Genomic DNA, 27119 nt, shown 5'->3' with positions numbered 1-27119 from the left:
CCAACAAAATCCACATGCTTAACCGAGTCGTTTTAACCAACAGTCTCATCAAACCAACTCTGTTTTTGTCTGAAGCTTATTAGTGATCCCTGTAATACCCCTAAGTCTTGCAAATGACTGAAGAAACACTTTCCAGCATAAAATAAGTGATTGTTGAAACATAAGAAAGTCTAACACCACCAGCTCTCCATTTACCTGAAACTTGAAAATAATTAAAACTAGATTCCTTAACACTACAACTGGAGTATCAATCAAACAACGAACACTTATAGCATCAAATTTTTTGGCAGTTATAATGACTGAAGTTTTTTTCCCATCACATAAGATTCATATGCTTAAAGAGTAAACATAACACGCAAAAGCAGCTTCAGGAGTTGGAAACAGGGGCATCTTTGACAGACTCGCGCCAAGCATATTCCCTTGCTCCATCCTTGTCGACAATTTTAATCACAAAGTTTGGTGGGGCAACAACCAGCCTAGATCGGATCTCCATGATGCACTTATCTGCCAAATCAATGGCTTCTTCAACTGTCATGTCCTTCCGGTAGTGCCTATCCATCATGGCGAGAGAGAAATAGGAGCCATAACCGAATGCTGCCTTATCCACCTTGTGAAGAGTAGCGATATAATCAATGTAATATAGAGATGGGCCTGTCTCCTTGTCATATCCAGCCAGGATAATGTTCACCATGTATGGATTCTACAAAAACAAACATTGCAGTTAACCAATGTGTATGCGAAAACCAAAGTGGCACATCAAAATTTTGAAAACTAACCCTTGAAAGATGATAACTTTTCAAAGATAAAAACAGACGGGAAGTTTTCTTTCCCCAACATCCTCCTCTCCATAACATTTTGTTTAAAAGAGCTTCACATGTTATGGTTAAACAGAAGAGTGACACCTTGGTTCCCATTGTCATAAAACTCATCGTGCTTATAAAGAGATCATAGGAATTAGGAAAGATCAATAATGCACCAACTCAAGTGGACCCTACAGCTATATAAATCAAATTATTACCAGACAATAGCAACTGAAGCATGTAGCAATAAATGGATATATTGGCTTTAATGTTTTGCCCGTTCATTATAGTTTGTTGAGTATCATTCTGTAAAAACAAATTATGAGAATCTTGCACATTTTCTTTATCTACAGCAAAACTGCTGCCCAGGTCCGGCTTTATTTTGCTTCTATACTTTGTAACCAAAAGACTAAGTTATATCATTTGTATGATACTCTAAATTCAATACTCTTACCGTGTAAAATCAAATCAGAAAGCAATCTCTATTTGTGCCAAAAGTTCCTTCTAGTAAATGTACTCTTCTTGCTGTTTCAGAACATGCAAAGTTTCTCTGCCTATTCAAATATGATTAGTTCTTTCGACGTGCTGGGGAACCAGGTTCCTCGGTGGTAGAGCTTGCTCAAACTGTGTCTTTGCTACCACCATTCTCCCTTAAAGTATTGTTTGATTTTTCCCCTATCAGACTTCGCTATTCTGTATATAAGATCTCTATACCTAATCAACACAGTGTCTCATAAGTGAGATGGAAGGAGATATACAAAAAAATATTTCCAAATACAACATTATTTCCTTTCTCTTTTTTAGACTAACCTGTATGTTCAAGCAAGCTCTCTTCTCTAATCCTCTTCTCAAGTCAACCTAACCTCAAAGTCTTTATGTTACCCATTAAGTAATTATATATTTTTTATTTTCAAACAACATGTATATCTTAGCTTAAGCATTCTAGCATTTTTAACTAGAAGTTAAACAAATACGGGGTGCTAATGCACTTAAACAGTTCTTCTCTTTTCTTCTCTTGAAGTGTTCCGTTCATTCCGTAAATGAAACTCTACATAATGGCATCATGCTGAAGCATTTAGGGGTGCGTGAATCTTTATTTTGTTCTCCCCGAGGCTTTAAGCAGGATAAAGTTTAAGATGTTCATATGGATATCTACATGATAGTGGTGCATAATTTGCTGAGAAATGTGGGTTCACAGATGTCCTCCTGAATACAGGTGATTCTTCTCTTGTGAACAGATCCCTATTTTTTCCCCCCAGTCAAGAGATCCAATTCAAGATTTTTAAGTGGGTGGATGACTATCCGCCCACATCTTCCTTATATTCATGCTTCCTCTTTATGTTGGCCTGTTCTTAACAACTTCATTTCGAACTGTAATATACACATTAACAGTAGTCAGTTGGAGCGGACCCCCTCCCTACTTGTCAAACTTAATTTAGATGGTTGTTCTAAGGGTAGTTTAATTGAAGTGGCAGTGGAGGAGACCCTCACAAACTGTATGGCAACATATCCTAGGCCTATTTATACTTGTCATAACAGGAGCAAGGTGGTTTTGGAGTAACATGGTATTGAAGCACGTCACTGTTCTTTTCTTCATACTTCATAACTATGAGATTACCAAGAATATATCGAGGCCAGAAAGGTAATTCGTTAGCATTCATCTCACTCCATCATCTCACTATCCATTAGCATCATTGATACATACCAAAGCAAAAAGGCAACTTATATAGAATGTAGAGTAGCAACGTTAAATGAAAGTGAATGCTGGCCCTTAACAAATCCACAAAGAAATAATCTAAGATGGATGTGCTTCATACAAGATTAGACAAAAATTTTGAGGATTACAAGATTAGGAAAATTTAGACAAGATTAAAAATGATCCACATCCAGCAAAGGGTTGAAGTGACACACACAGAGGATAAAATGATAATGGTCATGAAATAGTTTGATCATGTTTTATGTGAACCTACAGCACCAGTATGTAGGTTGAGTTACAATGATGAAGGTGAAAAAGAGAACGACCTAAACCTAAAACCATATATACGGAAGTTCTCTGAGAAGACCTGCAATTTCGCTACAATCTATCTAAGTCCCTATGGATTTAACTAAAAACAAACACAATGGAAGCAAAATGATCCATGCAAATGATCCCAATTAATTTTAACAACAACCAAGTCTTAGTCCCAACTAAATGGGATCAACTTTTTTCTCTCAGAAAAAAAGGTGATCGCAATTAGTTGGGACTAACACTTAAATGTTGTTAAAGCTACATTAAGTCTCATACTTGCAAAAAACTTTTAGTTTGATAAAAGATTTGTATTTCAGGGCAGGAATAAGTGTAAGATCTAAATAAACTCTAGTTTTAAATAACTCTTACTTTGTCTTAAAAGACAATCTATTGAGTATCAAAATAAAATGGGTCCCGCAAGAGAAAAATGAATGTATCATAAGCCAACCTCAAATTAGCTTGGAACTGAGGCTTAGTTGATTTATTCAATCACTATCTTCTAGCAAAGTTTACATTGCGCAAACAGACAAGTTTGCGCCTCAAAATCTAGTTAAGTATGCACTGATAAAGAGGGTTCACAGTGCATGAAATGCTCCCTAACTAGCGGATGGGTAGGGAAAGAGTAGGCACATACTGTACAAAACATGCATCTAGCATTTTGCAAACAGACTGTTTCAACTTCTCCAACCTGTGACCAATAAGTCATCAACGAAGCAAATCTGACGTTGCGCCAAAAATCCCCTTATATATCTTCACCGGTAAACACACTAATACTACAGATGAGCAGGAGATTTATTTTAAGATAAAAATGGTGCCTCAAGATTGTTTATCATCCAATTATACTCAAAACTACAGATGGGCTACATATTAGAGGTTATACTAAGTTTTGTAAAAGGAAGTTTCTCTACTTCCTGGAACATAAATTTCGTCATTGAATGTTCATCTCCAGTCAACATTGTCACTAAAGAAGCTAACACAAGAAGGCAGAACTTTCACAGAATCTAGGAGTGCAATCAAAGGTAAAATCTTCATATAGTGAAGCTAATGTATGCACAAAATAGAGAGAATTTAACTACATTAAATGATGCTATACAGAATTGTTACTGCTGCAGACACTTTGAACACAAGGTTGATTTTGTTTTCCTTTTTTACTACTCAGCCTCTAAATCTTCACCTATCGTGCTATATTGGTATCAAGTGCCAATAACTTTGCATTTCTGTACACATTAATACATGTGTAGTCTTCTATAGTTTTCAGTATACTGTCTGTCAATCAAGTTCACAAATTTGAGTAATCAAATGTCTTCACATTTGCAGATATAAGGGGCATGATATGTTGGCACCTTTTACAGCCGGGTGGCATACTACTAATTTGGAACCTGTAGTTATACAAAAGTCTGAGGTTGAATTCATGTCTTTCTTTTTGCAATATACTTCAGAAGTTACTTCCATGTTTAATATATTTGTGTAATTTTGTCGTAGGGTTCTTATGTCTATGACATTAATGGGAAGAAGTACCTCGATGCTCTAGCTGGCTTGTGGTGCACAACCTTAGGTACTTACAATCTATGTTGCTCGGACTCTTCAAAAATGCAGAAAGGTGCGTGTCGGATCCTCCAAAAATAGTTCATTTTTGAGGATCCGACACGAAGCATGCATCATTTTTGAAAAGTCTTCACTATTTTTAGTTACCACTTTGTCCTCCTATTTGACATATAGCTGACACATTAAACAACTCAACGTTGCCCTTTTACCATTCATTTTGGAATCGTACTACAAAACCTTCTTTGGTACGTAAAATTCTCAGTAGGCCTTATCACGAAAGACAAAAGAAATCTCCTCGCTGTCCAGGTTTCGCTATAAGTTTTACTTAGATCTCAGACTGATTTTATTTTCAAACATACAGGATCTTGCAAAGCAACTCCTAGATCTGTTTACTGCAAATAAAATGGCGAAAGCTTTTTTCACAAACAGCGGTTCAGAAGCCAATGATACACAGGTTGTTACACAATTAACTTGCTAAATAATAGAAACAAAGTCCATGTTCTGTTGGAGATTTTGACAGAATGCTACAATGTTTTTGGTGTTTGCATTGGTTAACTAACTCAAGCACATTTTGAGGAATGATTTTTAGGATATTAAGTAACTTTTGACACTTACACTGTGATCTGTAGGTGAAACTGGTGTGGTATTACAACAATGCACTCGGGAGGCCAGAAAAAAAGAAATTCATTGCTCGAACAAAAGCGTAATCTGATTCTCATCCCCTGTTTCTTTTTGTGTGTGTTCACACGTGTTGTATTGCTTTTCCTTTGACTAATATAATATTCATGCTTGTCATCTTCAAACAGATACCACGGTTCAACTCTGATTTCCGCAAGTCTCTCTGGGTAATATGCTTATCAGTTCCGGGCAATCAATTATTTTCCGTTTCAATTATTCGTTATGCTAATATATTTTTTTGCAGTCTTCCTGCACTTCATCAGAAATTTGATCTGCCAGCTCCGTTTGTTCTGCACACTGACTGCCCTCATTATTGGCGATTTCACCTGCCAGGTTTTTTTACTTATCTCTACTTCTTATTGTATCGTGATCTTATTATATCAGTCGACGCGCAGAACATGAACTTTTAACAATAATGTGTATGTCAGGTGAGACGGAAGAGGAGTTCTCAACAAGGTTGGCAAATAATTTGGAAAATCTCATACTCAAAGAGGGACCTGAAACAGTAACTTCTATCAACTTTTTTCACTTATCCTGTTTTCTTTAATTGCATCATGTATAGATGGTGAAGTTATGCCTGACTAGTTTACTTGTTCATCAACTAGATAGCTGCTTTCATTGCTGAACCAGTGATGGGAGCAGGAGGTGTCATACCTCCTCCGGTGAACTATTTCGATAAGGTCAGTTTTCCTTGCACTCTTTAATTTTCGAGTGAGGAGAGAATACTACTATGAATTGATATTCTTTTTGCGTCGACAAGCAAGCTAAATACATTGAACAACGGATGCGCTTTCTTACGCGATGCTTAAGAATGAGCCAACAGCCCGTCCCCGACACCTTTTCCTTTTTATATTTGATATTGAAGTGCATAATCTTATGACCGGCCTAGAATGTAACTCGTAAACACTATGTCTACATGTCAAGCATCTCAGATTTTAGCAGCAATATAGGAATTTGTGGGGTTCCTCAAGATAATAGTCTTTACAAGAACTTACTTCTAGTTTCTTAGTTGTAATTCTGATAGTTCATTGTTTTACATTTCTCTTTCTAGGACTATTCTTATAAATACCTGAAACAATAATTTTCATCCAATTCTTTTTTAGATCCAAGCTATACTCAAGAAGTACGACATTCTTGTCATTGCGGATGAGGTCATATGTGGATTTGGAAGGCTCGGGACAATGTTCGGATGTGAAAAACACAACATTAAACCTGATCTTGTCTCTGTTGCAAAGGTAGATAGATTTAACTCTGTACAATCTATGCAAATTATACTCCATTTCTACATTCTCAATTTTCTCCTAACTATGCACCAGAAGCGCCAACCCCATGCCATTACCAACAGAATGTCATCCCCTAATAAATATGCAGTATGCCATGTCTTAGATGCAACAACAGCAACTCACTATTAGATAGAGCAGAACAGTAGCATATGCCAAACTTGCCAAGACAAACTTATTTTTCTCAATGAAAGTTTCTTATTCTTAATCCAACAACAATGTACCCAGTGTAATCCCACAAGTGGGGTCTGGGGAGGGTAGAGTGTACTCAGACCTTACCCCTACCTTGGAAGGTAGAGAGATTGTTTCCGATAGACCCTCGGCTCAAAGAAAAGCAAACCCAAGCAGTCAGGAAAAGAAATGGCAGAAGTAAAGAAGTAATGGCAAAATGGGTATAAAGCATGACAAAGCAATCTGGAAAAAAAGGGGACAATATCATAACTACCCCAAACTCATACAATAATTGAAGTAGAAGAATCGTGGATAATAACATAAATCTAAGAGCAAGAGACTACCAGAACGAGATCAATACATACAAACTAGATACTCTTATTCTTAATCCATACAAACTTAATACTGGAAAACTAGATCAAGATGCTTAATTATTTTTGCATCTGTTGAAATTACTGATTTCCACTTTGTCCAATACTCTACGAATCAGGAGTCTTTCTTAGCTACTTTACAGACATGTATATCAGTGGGGTGTGAAACTCATGAAAAAGTGATACTTGGGTGTGTAATTGACCATTATAGAAATGCCAAACCCTAATTTTGACGTTTTGGGATTTCTATAATTCAAATTTTACACGACCACCCCCAAAAAAAGTCCCAAATCATAGTAGATTACAAAACGAATTACCTTACGTAACGCTGTAGCAAGTTCCCCTCTTGTAAAATTAGCCGCAGCAGCAGTAGTCAACGGGATACCATTACGAAACTGATACAACGCCACATTTTTCTGCACATACTCCGTAAACTGAGCTCTGTATTCACCCAAAAACAAACACAAATTAATTTATAAAAAAAATAAAAATAAAAAAAAATAAAAATAAAAAAAACTCGATGAGTACCTGTCACCAGGTTCACCACTAGCGCCCATAAGTTTGTGAGAATCAAGAAGCATGATTTTGTCTTCATTGGATTTGTGAACAAGTATACTGTGTACTGCTGATGAGTCTGCCACTACCAAAGCGAAACCATTTCCCACCATTCCAAACACACACTCCATCTTCTTCTTCTACAAACTTCCAATAGATCTTCTTCTTCTTCTTCTAGAAAGTTTTGATTTGGTTTAGAAATATCAGAGCTTTTGAAGGGGGCCGTCTTGGAGAACAAGTTGAGTCTCCTTTTTTCTTTTAAGTTAATTGCAGTTTACTCCAGGTATTTTGATACTAATAACAAAATATAAGGTAGTATTTTGATACTAATAACAAAATATAACTTAAAATTGTATTTGAAATTTAAAAAGCATCAAAGAACTTGTTTTCACTTTCAATATAAGGTAGTATTTTGATTTGTTATTAGTATCAAAATACTACCTTATATTTTTCTTGTTTGGAAGTCTACTGCACCCACTTTAATGTATTTGTATTAATCGCTCTGGATAAAAGAGAATGTTCACTTAGTCTTTCTTTTCTGAGTCAAAAATAGTGTTCACTTATTAAGGGGCTATGAAAAATTTTAAATATAATTTGAAATTGTATTTGGAATTTAAAAAGCATCAAAGAACTTGTTTTCACTTTCAATACATTCAAACAATCAAATCTTTTTTGCAAAAACTATAATCAAACACAACTCCAACTCCAAAATACCAAATAAAGTGAAAAATATTTGATTTTCATGGCCAAACGCCAACTAAAGCAACAAAGAATTAACCTTATTTTTTTAGAGTTACCCCCATTAAGTTTTATGTGATCAAATCTCAATACATATTTAATTAGAGACAATTTAGTCAAATTACGTCTTTTTGTCTAGGAGTTAGTATTTTCTTAAGGGTGTGCAAATGCCTAAGTGACACTCTTTTTGATTCAGTGAGAGTATAATTTAACCTACTCCCTTCGTACACTTGAAATTTCAAGAGTCAATCAGATTTTTCTATGACCAAATTTTGAGAGTGGACCTAATTAGAGCGTATTTTGAAAGCCACCCAGGTAATTGAAATTAGGTGTAATTACACAATTTGACCTATTTGTTTGATCAAGTAATTACACAGCTAGATGGGAGTTGAGTGTAATTGAGAGGGTATAATTACACTCTCCAATTCTCAAGGGGAATGGAGAATTGGGTGTAACACCCCGTAATTACAGAGTTATTTTTAGTTTGTTTCTTTTTTGTTTTATTTTAATATCTTTTTATTTTTAATTTAATTTTTTATTTCTATGATTTTAATTTCTTTTATTTTTAATTTATTATTTATTTCTATTATTTTAATTTCTTTTTTTTTATTATTTTTAAAATGTATTTTTCTTTCAAAAAAGGGTCTAAAGTCCCTTAGACTTATAGAATTGGTAAAAAAAATACCCTTCATCCACCTTTCTAACGAAGGGCAAAAATTAAAGACCACCAATTTAATGGACAAAAATTAAAGACCACCCCAAAATAAGGGCATTCTTGCGAATTGCCCATATATTTTCCATTTGATGGTGAAGGGTATATATTTATAGTGTGTAAACTTAGTGTAGTTATGTTATTTAATGAGGTGATAATTTATATTTATTTATTATTATTAAATACTAAATTTTATGCATAAATACATGTAATATACTCCCTCTCTTCCTTACTTGCCCTTTGTACTAAAAATATATTTTTAGTTTTACATGCTCATTTTAGCAAATTAAGAGAGATATATTATTTTCTTTCAATATTACTCTTATCATTAAGTAATCACATAAAATACTAATTATCAAACTTAGATTTTCAAAGCAAAATTAATAAGGTTAATTTAATAATTAAATTTCTAATAAATACTTTTTAAGAGAAATGTCATGTAATCTAGGACAAGTAAAAAAGAAACAGAAGAAGTATTTGTTAAGAAAATACGGATAAGATACTACCTTTGTGAGGGTAAATATAATTCACTACTTTAAATAATGTGTTATGATATGTTCTTATGCAAAACAAACCAATCAGTATTTGATTAAGTTATTTTAGATAAAACTTATTCACATAAAAGATTATAAGAACTTACAATAATATCATAAAAAGATATAAGAACTTATGCACGGGCCATTATTCCCTAGTTGTCTATAAAAAGTGAAAGTTAGTTAACATATAATATGAAAAAATAAGATATGTTTACCGCAGTGTATTATTTGCAGTATCAATATATATTACTTTAATCCTTAAAGGAAAACTCAAATTGAAGATGTTCGAATATGGGATTGATTTCATAGATGTTCTAATGTTCACTTAACTTCAGTTTTATTGCACTAAAGTTACTACATTTTTTATAACGGAAAAATCATATAGTAACTTTTACTTAGGTACCACGAAAATCACTAAATTATTTGTTTAACAAAAGTCGCTAAATTTTAGTTAAGTATCACAAAAAGTCATAAGGGGAAAACAAGAGATACATTTTATATGATAGTCAGGCGGAGTTAAGTGACTTTTTGGGTACAAGAAAAATGATCTGGTGACTTTCTATGATACTTAGGCAAAGTGAGTTATTTTTATGTTATAAAGAGAAGCATTGTCATAATTTAGTGGACTTTGTGCAATAAAATAAAAGCTTGGTGACCATTTGTGAAATTATCCCTTTGGATATGTCAGGTAAGGATAAATATCTAGTCAGGTAAGGATAAATATCTAATACCACAAGATGTTTACACCAAATCATATAAACTAATTATAGTTATGTGATGTGATGTCATAAGATGAAAATGCATGTTAATTAGTAACCATGACTAATTGTTAAAAATCTAAATGCAAACACATGTGATCTTGCATGTTTTAAACATCGAAAATGAGTAAGTTTCTACCGTAATCAAGAAATGAGGAAAACTAAATTAATACCTGCAAGGAAGTTCAATGTTTTGTTATGAGCATTGATTCCAAAACCAACCATCCTTAGATTTGAATCTCCGGTGGCTATAACTATAATAGGATGACTTGCTGGGATTACAAAAAGATCACCAACTGATAGACAATCTCGGACTGTCTGATAATGGCCTTGTTTCTGGCTACCAACCATTTCAAAGCGCCCATTTCCTTCTGCAACCATTACCAACCATGTAGCCTTTGTACAGTACAATGGTAATATCATTCCACCCTGCAAAATTAATTTACCAAATATAACAGTAATATGCCTCAATCACAAGGAAGTTACGTTCAGCGATACAAATCCTCGCTGTGCATATCACTCCATTTAAGCTTCTATCATGTATGTTAAAATAATAACCATATTTAATTCCCAAAAAAATTATGGTATCATGATTTTGGGTTTTTAACTAATGTTACTATTTTCCTATTAGTCCGTCTTAAAAAGAATAACACATCTCTATATTTTAAAACATTTAATCATAAATTTTGAGTTTTACCTTAATGAGAAGCTTTTAGAGCTACACAAATATTATTACACGGCTCTGTACTCCACAAAGGCAGGGATAAAGTCTGCGTACATCCTATCCTCTCCAGACCCCACTTGTGAGGATTACACTGGTATGTTATTGTTTGTTGTTTCAGAGCACGTATTTCAAAAGTCTCATAGGCTCACAAATAATGTTATGACTTGTTTAAGATCATAAGTTTTGAAAGTCTTCACTTTTTCTTGTACTTAATTAAATTGTGTGCCAAACCAATTTATGTCACATAAATTGAAATAGAAGGAGTGGCAAATTGCAAAGAGGCTTACTTGGTTGATGTTCATGATACCAACAGCTACATTCAAATCCCTCAACTGCTCAAATCTCTCTGGAGTTGCTTCAAAGTAGTTTCCAAATCTGTTACTCAATAATGGTAGTTTCCAAATCCGTTACTCAATAATGGGTGTTCGTTCAACACATTGAAAGGACCTCTCGTTTCACCTCTCTTTTGCTTACTGGAGCCTACAGCGTGATTGCTAATTGCTCTAATTTGCTCTTCAAAGGGCTTTGACAACTATACCCTGTCTTTTTTGTCCAAATAACCTCTCTATTGTGTCCCTTGGGGTCTAATAAAAAATAATGTAAACAAAATACAAAGTGAGAATTGCAGATAACCGAAGCAGTAAAAAATGAATTTAAGATAAATAAGGGTTTTCTCCATTTTTGGCCCATCGGGCGAAATTAATTAAAGACGCTAGTAAAAATATACTGAACATATACATTGATCATGTATATTGTATATAATATGAATATTATATGTATATTTTATACTTAATACACATAGCCGATACATTTGCTGGCTATTCTGTGAATTAGATCACCAAAAGTCATTGGACTGTAATTACATTGAAAGCAGTCTCTAGGATATCAGTGCTGAAAGCTTTGTAGAAGGTTTCTGGATTTTCGCCTCCGGCACTAAAGAATTCCTGAATCCAAAGGCAAGTATATTAGCATCAAAATACATCTTATACTACCATATCCCTAATTGCCTGTATTTTGTACTCCCTCTGTCCCAATTTATGTGATACACTTTCCTTTTAGTCTGTTCCAAAAACAGTTGTTCCTATATTTAAAAATAGTTTAACTAAAAACTTCCCCTTTTAGATTACAAGTTTCAAAAGTCTTTCTTTCTTAAACTCCGTGCCTATAAATTGGGACGGAGGGAGTATCAATAAAGTCTTATTTGACCATTTTTTGAAGGTCAAAAATAGAAATATTGAACAAATTGAGAATGCAAATAGTCTCCCAAATTTTAAAGGTTGATAAAAGACTCTCTCAAGAGGGGAAACTTTTTTGGGGCCTATAATCATCTAATTGTACTATGATAACCTGAAATTGGCCAGGAATATTAACGGCCTTGGCTAGCGCGTAAACAGAGGACTTTTCTTTGTTATCCCTGTTAATAAAGTAGACTGTTGAACCTGCAGAAACTCTGATTACATCTCCATGCTCCAAGTTGAAGGAATTCCTCTCATCTTCTTCAGCTATATTTATGGTTCCTCTCCCTATAATAAGCATAAAAAAATTTACTCCTTCCATTCTAGTTTACACGAAACACTTTCCTGTTTTAGACCGTTTTAAAGGGACACTCCTAAATTTGGAAAATCAGTTTTATATATCTCATTTTAACTTTAATAAGAAGTTTTTATAATCACACAAACAATATAATACTATATTTAAAGACATAAGTTCAAAATTTTATAGCCGCGCAAATGCTATAACATAGTATTTAATAGATCACATGTTAAAAAAATCTTCATTTTTCCTGAAATTTTGTACGATTAAGTAATTCACAAAGTTCCACTCCATTTTAGTATGAACCACGAGCATATGTAAACCTTACCTCTAAGAACAAGAAGTATGACTTCAGCATCAAAGTGATGAGGAAGCATGAAAGACAGAGGTTCAAATTCAAGCACTGATATTCTGTACTTATCTATTCCTCGAAGAAGTTCAGTCCTTGCAGTGAATTTGTCAAGGACTCGAAATTCACCATGTTCTGAGCTCAGTCGAGATTTGAACCTATGTGACTCATATAAGTAGGGATTGTTCTCTTCTTCATTACATTGACAAGCAAGAAAGACAGAGCGGATCAAGAAGAAGAGGAGAAATAAAAGCTTTGGATTAGGTAAAATTGCCATAGTTTTAATTGAACTGTGTGATGGAAGCTTATTTCCAAAGTTTTGATGAGGGATGAAGATAACTTAATTTTGCGTGTGAACTTTTAATGGAAGAGTATGAGTTTTGAACTTTGCAGGTAGGTTGACAAGTTTTGACGTGTGATAAGGAATGCAGCATGCATGTGCAATTCAGGTGAAGTATGGTATACCAACATGTGAAATCAGCTTACGAGGTTTTTCATGTTTCACAGATTAGTGAATCCAAATTTCATACTTTTATTTTCACAAATTTTTGGTCCATTTTTTGCAGATTAGTTCGGGTGCGCATTTCTATATGCATGAAGACCTATATGAAGAGGTTTACACAAACTTTCTAACCGGTACAAGACATCCGACATCTAAATTAAACATGTATGCATACTTTCAATTTTTTTTGTGGATTTCGACAAGCATTCAGACAATAGTATGCTCATTGCGCTGCAAGGCTTCTAAACTGGCTATTCACTATTCTTCCAATGGACTGGAGATTCTATTTCTATTGTGGTTGATTACGTAGATGACATTATTGACGGGGGATAATGTTGTTGAATTACTTAATTTGAAACATTAAAGGTCTTGGTTATGCACATTTCTTCTTAGGAATGGAAATTATTAGAGAGTCTAGTACTAGAGGTGATTCTCAGTCAAGAGAAGACTAACCATTGACTTCTTATCTGAATTTGAGTATTTGGACCTCATTTCGGCACCTTGACCTCTAGATCCAACTTGCAAGCTTCTTCTAAATTTTTGTGAGCCTCTTCCAGATCCTAACTTTTAGACGCATCCAAGGAAAATTTGCCCGAGATTTTTGGCTATTATCAATGAAGGTAATAGAATATATTTTAGAAGAATTGATTAAGTTATTAACATGGAACCTTTTGACACCAAGCAATGAAGCTCTTTCTCTAAAAGTTTCTCTAAAAGAATTTTCATAAATTCTTTTCTAATAAAATAAGAGTTTTTCATTAACCAAAACTTTTTATATACACAAGAGGAGCCTAATTGACCCGGCCAACTCAGTCAATCTCCAGGTCCCTAATTTCCTATCCTGTACCCGATCAGACCTTTTCGTTGTTGTTCATGGCACACCTTAGTCAGTACATGTAAGATCATCGACGTCTCCATCTTGATGCAACTTTTCATTGCATGCATTATATGTTCAATGACCCAAATTTTGGCCTTTTTATGTCTTTAGATCCTTCTTTGCATATTCTTGCCTTTTGTGACTTTGATTGGGGTACCTGCCCTAGCACAAGAAGATCGGTTAGTGGATTCTTTATCAATCTCAATTGGTCTCCAATTTCTTGCAAATCGAAGCAAACTTTAGTCTAAGCGAACTTTGATCTCTTCACCCATTCTCTCTTCTTTCCTTAATGTTTCAATTCGATTCTCCACAGGAGCATAATTAACACCACAATTAATATCACTATTAACCTTGCTAACACTACGTAATTAACATTGGTAATTTTATTTTCCAGGTACTTGTTATGACTTGCTACTTACAGAGGATATTAATCTTGTTCCCCACGTTCTTTTTTACTTAATAGTATAAGTTTATGACGGTAAATCTTATATCCTTGAAGATTTTGAGATAAATTAGAATGGGAAAGGAAGCAAATTTTCTGTACATATTCAAAAACAGAAAGGAGTAAGAGGTGCTCATAGCAAGGTTCTCATTATTTTGGTTAAAAGAGGAGGTTCTTTTATTTATGTCACAAAATTAACATTGCACACGACAACATATTACAAGAGAGGCAAAAAACGCTTACAACCCTTTGGCTTAGAATACTCATACTTATTTTACTACTACTATCAGTAGTGTACTCTTGAAGCCTTTCTTTATTTATTCATAAAGCTCTCACTTCATTTACAACTAGAAAACGAAGTCCAAAATTGAAGACACATATTGCTGCTGTTGGCGCTGTTCTGGCCCTGCCACAAAGTAAGACTGACGTTGCTTCTGCAAGATTTCTTCAACCTCCCTTGCTGGCATGTTGAAGGAAAGTTCTTTTGCTTCCCTATCTACATTTCTCCATATGCTCTTTTGACCTAAAATTTCAAACCAGCAAAGAAGTTTATAAAAAATGTTACTATAACTTTATGACGGTGTAATAACTACATGTAAATGTCTATCAAAAGTTGAAATCTAGCTACATATATGAAAATAAGATATGTTAATTGCTAGTACTATTATTTACGGTTATATATTCTCTTTGTTTCACTATTTTTGTCTTAGTTTGACTTGACACAAAGTTTAGTAAAGAAAGGAAGATTTTTGAAGCTTGTGATCAATATACCTTAACATTTTGTGGCTATACATTTTTGAAATTTATGGTTTTAAACATGTCATAGCATCCGTGTGGCTATAAAAACTTTTCGTTAAGAAAATATTAGGACTGTGACATTCTATTTGGAACGAACGAGCAATAAAATAGTTAGGAAAACTCAAATTGAAGAAATGAGGGCATGTAAAAAATGTGAGGAAATATGTCAAGTAATGAGGAATGAGGAAACAAATACCATACCAGCAAGGAAGTTCATTTTGTTGTTATGGGCATTGATTCCGAAAGCAACCGTACTGAGATTTGAATCTCCGGTGGCTGTAGCGGTTATAGGGTGGCCTGCGGGGATTACAAGAAAATCACCAACTGATAGACAACCTCGGACTATCTGATAATGGCCTTGTCTCTGGCTTTGGCTACCAACCATTTCAAAGAGCCCTTTTCCTTGTGCAACCATTACCAACCATGTAATCTTTGTATGGTAGACTGGTAATATCATTCCACCCTGCAAAATTAATTTTAAAAACGTTCAAGAAAAATAATAAACTCCAAGAGTATATATTATGCCTCAATAACGAGGAAGTTAAAGTTCAAATAATTAAGGAACAACTTTGAGCATAACTCAACCCAAAAGTTATCTCATCAGGTGATAATTATTTAAGGTCATATAAAGAGATTGTGCTCATCGGCATTAATGATATGCAGACAATGTCTAATATAGTAATAAAGTATTAAACCAATTCATTTTTCAAATAAAAATCTCAAATTAGGCAAGAAGTTCACCCAACAAAAGGCTACTTTTACTGGCCACATTATTTTGACTGGCAAGCTAGGTTAAAGCACAAACTGTGAAATACAGCAAGAGGTCTGTGCTTTAGCATAAAACCCATTGTTTGTATATGTTAGGATATATTTAATTTATATGTATTTGCTTAATAAGTTAAGAATACTGCAAAGAATTTGGTTAAGTTGGGCAGGTGGTTACAACACGTTGTTTAACTCTTGAGCAGGCTGACAGAATGATATTGACACTCACATCTCTCTCATTTTCAGTAATTGTGCATTCTTAGACTAAGACTACGACATTGAAGAACCAAGCTTGCTCTCATTCCAGGAATCAGAAGGCATTTTGTCCAGTAATGAAGTTAGAAGTTTCATGCTTGCTTTCAACCTAAAAATAGCTTTTGCAGCTAGATTAGAAAAGCGTTTCCCAAGTTCAAGCAAATGCACTGCGACATCCATGCAAAAAAGGGCTAGTCATCTTGACCCAAGCAAACTTTGGACAGAGTTAGTAATGACCTTCAATATCATTTGATTGAATAGCTGACCCAACCAAAATTCAGGTCAACCCGTTCATTTGCTACCCCTAAATTTTCATAATAACAAACTACTAAAGTATTATGACTCAAGCACGAGGAAGTTCAGTTCGGCTATACAAATCCTCAACGTGCATGTCACGACATTTCCTAGTATATGTCTAAATAAAAATAGTAAGTCCCAAGAAAATTACGATCTCAAGATTTTGGTTCTTTAAATTAAATTGTAAAGTCACTTACTTGGTTGATGTTCATGAAGGCAACAGCAGTATTCAAATCCCTCAATTGTTCAAATCTCTCAGAAGATGCTACAAAGAGCTGTCCAAATCTACTACTAATTATTGCGCGATCTTTTAATATATTGACAGGGCCTTTGGTTTCAGCTTTAGTTTGCTTAGTAGAGTGTGAAGTGTGTTCGCTTATAGCTCTAATTTGCTCTTCACTGGCTTTGATTACTATGCCTTGTTTTTGTTGTCCAAATAGGCTCTCTAACCTGTCCTTTGGGGTCTAATCAAAACAATAAACCAAATACAAAGTGACAGTTGCAACTACCAATAAAAGACCACATGTAATATTAATTAGTTTGTGTTAAATTAATTAAGGAGGCTCACATTGAAAGCAGCCTCCAGGACATCACTGCTGAATGCTCTGTAGAAAGATTCTGGATTTTCACCTCCAGCACTAAAGTATTCCTGAATTCAGAGACGAATATTTTAGCATCCGAAAACATCTTATACTATTTTCCCAAATTGACATTATTTTCTGCAGATCTAATTTGACCCATTTTTAAGGTGAAAATACTAGAAATATTCAACAATTAAAAGTATTCCCCTTTAGGTGAATATCCATGTGGAGGAGCATGGTTCATACGCTCCTTGACCTATATTGTGTATTGATGTTATATTTCTCCAAGACTTCTTAAATATATATGTGTGTACGTAACCAAAAAATGTATGGTGCAATGATTATTGGGTGCACCTTTACGAGAAAAATTGGAAATTCGTATTCCACGTCTATGTGGTTTATGTATTCCACGTCTATGAGGTTTATCTTTTCTTCTAGAATTGAGTTGAGGGGTTCAAATCTCACATAGTTGGGCATGTCTGGTGTTTCCTCTTCCATGTAATAAATAAAATTAAAAAAAAAAATCTTTCAAAATCCCAATTCTGACATATTGAAATTCCTATTCCCCTTTGTCACTCCAAAATTTCATATAAGTAAATAAAATGTTCATCTTAAATCTAATTATGGGGTTCAATGGATTCCTCGGCACGGAGTATAAGTATATATCTTAAAATTTAATACTAAAATTCGCAAAACGTATTTTTTAAGTATAATTCCAAATGTGTAATGGGTTCACAGTAAGAACCCAAGGATTGAACACATTAAATATAAATTATGGACCCACATTTTTTAATAGTATACACATCTTCTTGAAATTCTAAATCTGGCTCTTTTCCAGTTCCATATGCGAATTGCCCTTCTTTTGGGGTGGTCTTTAAATTTTACCCCTCATATTTGAAATCTTTAAATTTTGCCCTTCGGCTAACACCCATAGGTTCCAGAGTTCGAACCCATGGATCAAAATTTTTTAAAAAATCGCAAGGCGTTTAAATTTCGCTATGCCGCCAACAAAGATACACTTGTGAAGGAATTACCAAAGTTATCGGACCGCGATACTTATGCCTTGTGGGCATTTGGTATACGTATGTCGGTCCGCATAACTTTGATAATTCCTTCACAAAGTTATCCGATCCGATAAAAGTTTGCCCATTAAAAGTATGCCCACACCAAGATAACTTTGTGAAGGAATTATCAAAGTTATGCGCCGGTCCTAACAGAAATAAATATTTGAGTGATAAGTCATAGCATGTTCTGTTACCAGTTATCCCAGAAAGTGGTTCAAAATATTCATCATTCTTGTGGAAGCTTGCTAGGCGTATCACGTGGAGGACCTAAAGTTTCTGACATTGTGGATAGCATTCGGTGTTGGCCGACCATCTATGGCTAGCTTACTTACACGGGGTATTGTCTTGGCTTTATCTAAGATTTACTTCTTGACAGAATAAACATGCTCTTGTCTTTGGTGGAAATGGTACAGATCTTTGGTGCAAATGCAATTCATGATGAGGTTGTCAATCGTGGCGTATGTGTTAATATTGTTAAGTTTGGATTACGTTTATTTTAATTAGGATGGGCGTAGTTAAAAATTATGTGAAGAACCCACTTTTTCTTGAATACTTATGCCTTATGGGCATTTAGCATAAGTATGCGGGTAAGATAACTTTGATAATTCCTTCACAAAGTTATGCGGTGGGGCATACTTTTAATAGGGCAAACTTTTATGCGGACCGGCATAACTTTGTGAAGGAATTATCAAAGTTATGCTTGACCGGCAAGATACTTATCTTAAAGTCCGCCCATAAGGCATAAGTATCTTACGGTCCGCATAACTTTGGTAATTCCTTAACAAAAGTATCGGTCCAAAGATAACGAAATTTAAACTACTTTATTTAATTTTTTTTTTAAAATTTTATCAACGCGTGGTTCGAACACCTGAACCTATGGGTGTTAGGCAGAAGGGCAAATTTTAAAGATTTCAAATATGAAAAGCTAAATTTAAAGACCACCCCAAAAGAAGGGCACTCCGCGCAAAAAAATGTTTTTTTAAATGGTTTAAAAGAGAGAATTTTGGTGGGCTATTATGTATCTTGATCAATACAATGATTACCTGAAATTGGCCACGAACATTAAAAGTCGCATAAGAAGGTGTTGTTGTACGGAAATTTATGTATTATTTTATACGTGATAGAAGGTGGAATAAGTAATTAATACATGTATCTAGTAGCAGAGCTAGAATTTTTTTTTTAAGGGATGTCAAATTATAAAAAAAGTAGACATACGAAAAAAATCAAGAAAATTCAACACATAATATGTATACATATAAAATTTTTTTTTACTTATCCACACAGTCAAATTTTTCAGCAAAGGGATATCACTTGAATACATGTGGCAGCATGTATTAGTAGTACATGAATAAGGGTATGTAGAGAAGGGTAAAGGTGCAAATATACCCCTCAATTTTATGATTTAGAGCAGATATATCTCTAGTTATAAAAGTGGTATATATATACCCATGTCGTGACAAAATGGTGTAAATATACCTCCGCCATTATAAAATAGTGCAAATATACCCTTTTTACCGATAGGCTTTTAAAAAAAAATCATTTAGGTTATTTTTTAATTATAAAAAATGGCACGTGACTTTAAAAAAAAGTCCACCCATTTTTTTTAGTAGACATATTTTTTTAAAGTCATGGTAAATTTTTTTTGGTGTGTGAAACCAATAATGCAATGTGAAGTTTACTAAATTACTCTTATATAATAAAAATAAATTATCTTTCCCTTTTGATTAGAGCAATCCTTTTGACATTAAGAATCCAACAATACCAAGTCACAATATGACTTTTTGTCTTGAATACATAAACTTTGTCATGTTTTGTGTTAAAATTAGAAAAAATTAGTCAATTTATGTCATAACTCTCTGAAGTAAAACTTATTATGGGGCAAATATTTTTGGCTAAGGTGACGCGGAGGTAGTATTAATTTTCGTACAAAGTGCAGTGATTCGTCATTTTCTGCTTAAATAAACAATCCCACATCACTCCACCGCCACCGCGGGCTACCTCTGCTACTGCTAACGACGACTACTTTCAGGTGAGTTCCATCCGTTTTCTTCTCAGCTCATTGTTCTTCTGTTTACGAAGTTTGGGCATAGCATTATATTGTTCTTGAAGTTTCTATCGGTGTACAGTGTTGTAAAGCTGGAAACTTCATACCATTTGTATAATTTACTTAATCGGATATTAAAGAAAGTGTCTAATGCTGTGATAGACTAAATAAGGAGAGTCCAACCCAAAAGACTAGTGTGATAGGTGGAAGAGCTCGTGTGTTTTGCTAGGACGGGAAATGTTTTCCTTCCAAGAAAATATTTTCTTGGAAAATAAGTGGTTTTTTCTATTGATTTTCTTGTGTTTGGTACGGAAGTTGGAAAATGTTATTTTAAGAGCATTTGCATATACTCAAAGCAAAAGCACTATGAAGTTTTTGAATAAGGAGTGCAACTTTTGGTGGTGGGGAGTACGGGTTGGAAGGTGGGGTAGGGCTACCGGGGGCAAGAATTTTTTTCTCATTTTATAAAAGTAAAGTAAAATATATGAAAATAAAAAATTCAGAGAGGGGGGGGTGGGGGTAGTGGGATGGTGGTGGATGGTAGGGGCGGTGGGGATAGTGAGGTGGGTGGTGGAAGGTGGGGTGAGGGGTGGTGGGGGTTGTGAGGTGGGTGGTGGAAGGTGGGGTGTGGGGTGGCTTGGTGTGGGGGTGGTGGGGGGAGGGGTGAGGTGGCTGGGGGAGGTGGGGTGGAGTTTGTGGGTGTGGGGGGTAGAGTTGGGGGTGGGGCAAACCAGGGTGGGTTGGGCAAATCGTTGGTGTGTTTTTATTAATCCAGAAAATGTTTTCCCTCAAATTTTATGGAAAACATTTTCTCCTATTTTGAGGAAAATATTTCCCATATGAGAATATTTTCCAAGATCTTAAGTGCAACCAAACAAGAGAAAATAGGAAAACATTTTCCGTAATACCAAACACACCCATAAACCGATTAACATTTCTTTCTTTAACCGATGAGGGACAATTGGCACATAACAAATGCGGACTTGCTTGATTGTTTTTTCCGCATTTGTTCAATGATAACTGTTAGTCAATTACCGGTTTGTTACGAGAGTTCTTACCCGAAATAGGGTCAACATTACCCCCATTTCAATATATTAGATAGAAAAAGAAAAATTTCGATACACTAGGTGATTTCTTCCCGTTTGTCTAATTCTTTGTGGTTAGAGTTACCATGTACTTGGTACCTGGTAGAATAGTTGAGATGAGTGTTGGCATTGACCAGAGGCGAATTTATAGGCTAAAATAGCGGGCACGTAAACCCATGTTCTTTCCGTAAATTAGGTATTTTATGTATATATTTTCTAAAATTGGTATAATATTATCTACTGACACCATGCTACAAGAAGGCTAATTGTGTACTTGGTTGAATGTTGAGTTATTTGCCTAGAGGACTAAGGATCAATTCCCAATTATTACAATTTTTCTTCTTTTATTTTAGTGGTGCACCAATGTTCTAGAAATTCTAGATTCTCCTATGGCATTGATACCACCGAAAAAAAGATGAACTTTTTGGCAATGTCGCCCGAGACGTGGGCGACTCCAAACGCCCCAAGAGTTGAATCTAGATGACGGTAATGGTGAAAAAAGGTGAGGTCGCTCCAGCATAGTGTGACTAGATTCTCAAATTTTTTCTTTTGGCTAGTTTTTTTTTCTTTGAGAATGGTAACATTTGTATACCTCAAAAAAGCACAAAGGCTGTGCTTTTACAACCAGTTTTTTACATATATATTAGGAGACTCCCCTAGCTTAATGTGAGTTTAGACGGTCAATAATATCTGTAAAGATATGGCACTTGGGCTAATTCAATCCCAAAAGCTAGCTTCTGAGGGGAAGATTGCCCAAGTCTATATAATCTGACCACTAGTCTATTATCCAACCAATGTGGGCTAACCCACTCTAACGTCCCCTTAATGCCAGGTACAACTGGAGCATCGACAATATAACATGGGGTCTCAAACAGGGAAGGACCTGGCTTTGATACTACCATGTAAAGATATGACAATTGGACCTAACTTAACCCCAAAAGCTAGCTCATGAGGGGAGAATTTCCCAAGACCATATAAGCAAACCATCAGTCCATTTTCCAACCAATGTAAGATTCTAACCCACTCTAACAATATCCAACGGCTATATAGAAGGCTCATATAAACCAAACCTTCTATAGGTAGAAAATGCACTTTGTAAGTTAAATCTTTTTGTAACCAATCTAGGATGGCAAATTTTAGTAATTATGAAAAAATATCGCTGCATCAATGTTTTCTGAAAAAGGTCAGATGTTTATTTATATATTATTACGGCATGTATCTTGTTTTTGCATTACAATAAGATTTCTATAATGTACAGACTGATTATTTAAAGTTTAGCAATTCGTGTGTGCTAACTGTGTTGTAATTTGGTTGGTAGGCGTAAAAATGGCTGATATAGAACAACGTGTAAGAGTTGCATTATACTGGGGTGGTAAAACAATTAATGATGCAGACACTGTTCGATATAGTTGTGGGCCTCGTGTTTTTGTTAAACTTCCGGTATCTCTAACGTATGCTCGTTTGGTTAAACTATTGCATCAAAAAATGGAATCCAGCATTGAAGAAGTAAAACTTGTTATTTCTGGAAGGTTTCCATATTCAGTGGTTGGTCAGTGTGTTTGTTACACAGAAATGCCTATCGTTGACGATGAATCTTTGCAAGATTTTCTTGTGGTACCTGATACGGTTCGATCTTTTATGGCATTAATTTTGCTTGAGATGTACATTAAAAGTGAAGTGGCAGTGGCTTCAGAACCACCCTCCAATGTGATGACTAATTTTTCGGATATTGGGTGTCATACTAAAGTTGCAACTCAAAATACACAACCACAACTTGATGTGCCATCAGGCAGCTGTGGTCAAGGCAATCAGAATGTCAGCACTAATTTTTCAGCAGGAACTTTTCCTTCATTCGGTGTTGGAGATGGTGAAGGTACTAGTAGTACTGCTAAAATGGGAGATGTTCCTAAAGCATCACAAATACAAGTTCGTATGAGTAGTGATCCTTGTTTGGATGATTCTAATGGTGACGCCCCACATGATGCAAATGAGTCGGTTGAGACAACAGATTCTGGAGGTAAAAGTGATGGTGATGATCAACAGCAGGCGGAGGATGTTTCTAACGGACCAGTTCAAATGGACGTTAACATAGGAGATGTTCCTACAGTATCACAAATACAAGATCGTGTGAATGGCTCGCATGATGATTCTGAAGGTGACGCCTCACATGAGTCACATGAGATAACAGACTCTAGAGGTAAAAGTGATGATGATGATCAACGGCAAGCGGGGGATGTTTCTAACATACCAGTTCAAATGGACGTTGATTTACGAGATGTTCCTACAGTACCACAAATACAAGCTCGTGTCAATAGTGATCGTCGTGTGAATGGATCGCATGATAATTCTGATGGTAACGCCCCATATGACTCAAATGAGTCTGGTGAGATAACAGACTCTAGAGGTAAAAGTGATGATGCTGATCAACGGCGAGCGGAGGATGCTTCTAACGTACCAGTTCAAATGGACAAATTTTCATCACTCTCAGAACTTCAAGGTCCTCCTGAGGTGTTTGCTTCGACCTGTGAGTCTGAGAATCTTGAGTCTAGATTATGGATGGACTGGAAGACAGACCTTAAGTCTGGAATGCTATTTGCAAGCAAGGAGGATTTGAAGAGCGCTGTTATATTGTGGAATTTGCAACACAACAGGGAGTTTTATGTTTTGGAATCATCGAGAAATGCTTGGAAGGTTGTTTGTGGGCAGTGGGAGTATGGATGTAGTTGGATGCTTCGAGGTAGGAAAACTCCATCAAATCTATGGAAGGTGGGATATCAATCAAAAGAAGATCTATGGAAGATTGGAAAATACGACGGGCCGCACAGTTGCCAAATGCAGGAGCCGTCTGAGATGGTTTATAATAGATCATTTATTCGTCAAGCAGAAAAAATGAAAACTACCCATATTCGATACGCAATGGACATAGGTCATGCAACTTATCCTAATTCATGTGGAATTTGTAAAGAGACTGGGCATCACTGGCATAGTCACCGGTAAGATTTCGTTTTTGCTTTATATGTTTTGTTGATTAAAATCATTCTGATGTATTGCAGTTATTATATATGAATGAAAAAGATTGATTTCTGCTATGCTTGACTTATAATTGTTTATATGGTCTTGATGTTCTTTGGTTTGTTGTAATCATTTTACTTCAGTTAATTGCTATCATTTAGACGATAATTGGTAATTACACCAGCACGACATTATTTAATGTACCATTATTTTAAGTTAACACATTAAGTGATGCATAATTTGAAGTACCATCATATCATATAAATCAATAAACTATCCAATGCATAATAAAATACATAAAATATTAAAATTGCTCATTAGGCATTTTGTCCTCAAAAGATATATAATCTTCATTCTTTGTATATAAAAGGAAACTATGCCTCCGAAGTTTTGGTTTAGTGGTAAGAGCATAATGCATGATGTGCAGATTAGGCACATGTCACGGGTTTGAACCCTACCGTAGGCAAAAGCCTGATATTTTAGTGGAGGAGGGTGGAGAGGCAGACCTATTATTCATTAAGTTTCAAACCTTTCGCCATGGCTTTCGAGGATTTTTCGGTTATAAAAATTGAAGTACTGAGATGGAAAAGCTAATATTACCTGCTTTAGAAGACGTCAACTACTTTCAAGGTGAAGAAGAAGATTATTGAAATATTTTGGGAAATGTATAACTTTATTATGATTCTACTTTTCCATTGTATCTAACTATTGAGAGGGCAAGGCAGACATAAGTTCTTGCCTGAAGAGTTGGATTCTGGAGTTGGACCAGTTTCTTGTGATAACAATCTTAGTAGTATTTTTAATGATAGTAGTAAATACGCCGAGTTCTTTTCTCCACCCAGTTTTTTTTGCCAGTTCAATTCAGTATCCAGAAGTTTAAAACACTGTCCTGAAATGAGGGGAAAGATGAATTGGCTTGAGGTGTGTATTGAAATTTGACTGAAGCTTATGAATGTTGGTAGATATGTAAATACAATGACAGAGTTGGAAGAATGTGCTTTAAATTGATGAAAAGAGAGGAATAGGAGATATTTCTCATGGTTAACTCATGAACTAGTAATAATCAAGTTACTTGTTAGTTGTTGAAAGAAATACTGAGATGCTCTTTGGAAATTTCATGAACTTAGACTTAACTGTTGTAACTGTCCATCTTTTGCATAAGGTCCTTTGCTCCTTTTTGAGTAAATAATCAGTGTCAATCTTGTATCATACTTCTAATTGATTGGCCTTGTATCATTGCGATTTGCGGCACAGCTTATCAAATGTCAAGAAAGTTTTGGTGGTGACTGCACCAACTAAATCATTTAGTAAAGAATTTTCACCATCTTGGGGACTCATGTGCCTGTTTTTCTTCATGGACTGTGACCATATATGTGTTGCATCCTTTAAAGAAGATATGATGTATCTTGTTCAATCCATGAGACTATAACTGGATGTCTATTTTTCCTTCTCCAGGCCAGAATTTAAGAAGAAAAAACAGAGAAAGTTTTCCGTATCAGCGCTACAAATAAATGATCAGTTGCATTCAAGTTAGTGTCGTCGCCTAATTCATTAGCTGCAGCCTGCAGGGGATATGCCAGGCATGAAGTTCCTCGCACGTTTTAGATCTTTACGCGTCTGAATAGATATTCATGGAATTACAGGGCCACTGCAATCTCGTTCATTTCAACCTGATTTTATTCCCAGAGAGAACCCAATGCCAAGCCTAAAAGATACAAATACCTTCAGACAAAGATTATTCAACTGGCTGAACAAATTGCTGGAGAAAAGCATTTGCCTATTTATATAGCGAATAGCCACAAATTGGGAGAATTTACACCTATATTAAATTTTCGAGGACATGGCAAAAGCGAGTGCACTGCCCATTCGTTAGATCAAGAAGATCATCAAGATTTTATGATTCGCTGCCGGATTTATTCCAATTCCAAGGAAGCAGATCAGGGAGGCATCACCAATGCCAGGAAGGTCTCAAGGGGAATCCGTCTTTTTGTAATATTGCATTAGCAATTAACACTAGCAATGGCCAAATCACTAGTAATAGCTAAACTTTTTTTGTGTATGCTAAAATAGTATTGCTGCTGATACTATGATGTACTCTACTGGAGCAACTTATGAATCCTTTTGTACACCAAGGTTAATCCAAGTCTAACATAAGCATCTAAGCCCAAAAAAAAAAAAGAGTACTACCTTGGTTGTCCTAATTATATAATGCATTTTCCTTTTTAATTTGTTCGAAGAAAATCATACTTTTTACTAATATTTGTAGTCACACAAATATCTGTAATTTATTTTAGATTATAAATTTAAAAAATACGTCCTTTGTCCTTAAATTCTGCGCTCCGATCCATCAAACACAACTGATTTAACACTCAACAATTCAGAGTAGGTAATGGTAAGATAAGTGTGTAGATGGTTTAAGCATTTTGCCAATAATATTATGTTTGAATAAGGCAAAGATAATAGGCGTCACTGAACTAGGTACTTTCCTACCATTTGTCCAAACTCCAGATGGGAATGAGAGGTACAAAAGGCGATTTGCTAATTAGATTTCTGCATGAACTTCGTACACAATTGCTAACAGTTTCAACTGGATTCTTTTATCCTTAATCAAATATCTCATGTTTGAATCTTGAATATGA

At 35.1% G+C, this 27119-nt stretch overlaps 2 protein-coding genes and 1 pseudogene across 3 annotated transcripts; all 3 read right to left on the bottom strand.

Moving 5' to 3' along the window:
- Window positions 1–166: 166 nt before the first annotated feature.
- LOC132047057 (proteasome subunit beta type-2-B) lies at window positions 167–7597 on the bottom strand. 2 transcript variants are annotated; one of them, XM_059437952.1, is made up of 4 exons: window positions 7582–7597; window positions 7382–7550; window positions 7171–7294; window positions 167–700 (listed from the first exon to the last, which is right to left on the bottom strand). In XM_059437952.1, the coding sequence occupies exons 2-4, from the start codon at window positions 7537–7539 to the stop codon at window positions 368–370; spliced, it is 615 nt and encodes a 204-aa protein (XP_059293935.1). In that variant the 5' UTR covers window positions 7540–7550; window positions 7582–7597; the 3' UTR covers window positions 167–367. The 2 variants fall into 2 exon arrangements, with proteins under 2 accessions (XP_059293935.1, XP_059293926.1); XM_059437943.1 differs by having other exon boundaries at window positions 7382–7593.
- Window positions 7598–10296: 2699 nt separating this feature from the next.
- LOC132061924 (vicilin Cor a 11.0101-like) lies at window positions 10297–13461 on the bottom strand (annotated as a pseudogene).
- Window positions 13462–14884: 1423 nt separating this feature from the next.
- Window positions 14885–22370, bottom strand: LOC132061916 (vicilin Car i 2.0101-like). The gene is made up of 5 exons (XM_059454595.1): window positions 22275–22370; window positions 17263–17343; window positions 16892–17158; window positions 15579–15840; window positions 14885–15102 (listed from the first exon to the last, which is right to left on the bottom strand). The coding sequence occupies exons 1-5, from the start codon at window positions 22368–22370 to the stop codon at window positions 14927–14929; spliced, it is 882 nt and encodes a 293-aa protein (XP_059310578.1). The 3' UTR covers window positions 14885–14926.
- Between the last annotated feature and the right edge of the window lie 4749 nt (window positions 22371–27119).

The sequence above is a fragment of the Lycium ferocissimum genome, chromosome 1, assembly GCF_029784015.1.
Source record: "Lycium ferocissimum isolate CSIRO_LF1 chromosome 1, AGI_CSIRO_Lferr_CH_V1, whole genome shotgun sequence".
In the NCBI taxonomy this organism is placed as follows: Eukaryota; Viridiplantae; Streptophyta; class Magnoliopsida; order Solanales; family Solanaceae; genus Lycium; species Lycium ferocissimum.
This window is presented reverse-complemented; position numbering and strand designations above follow the sequence as displayed.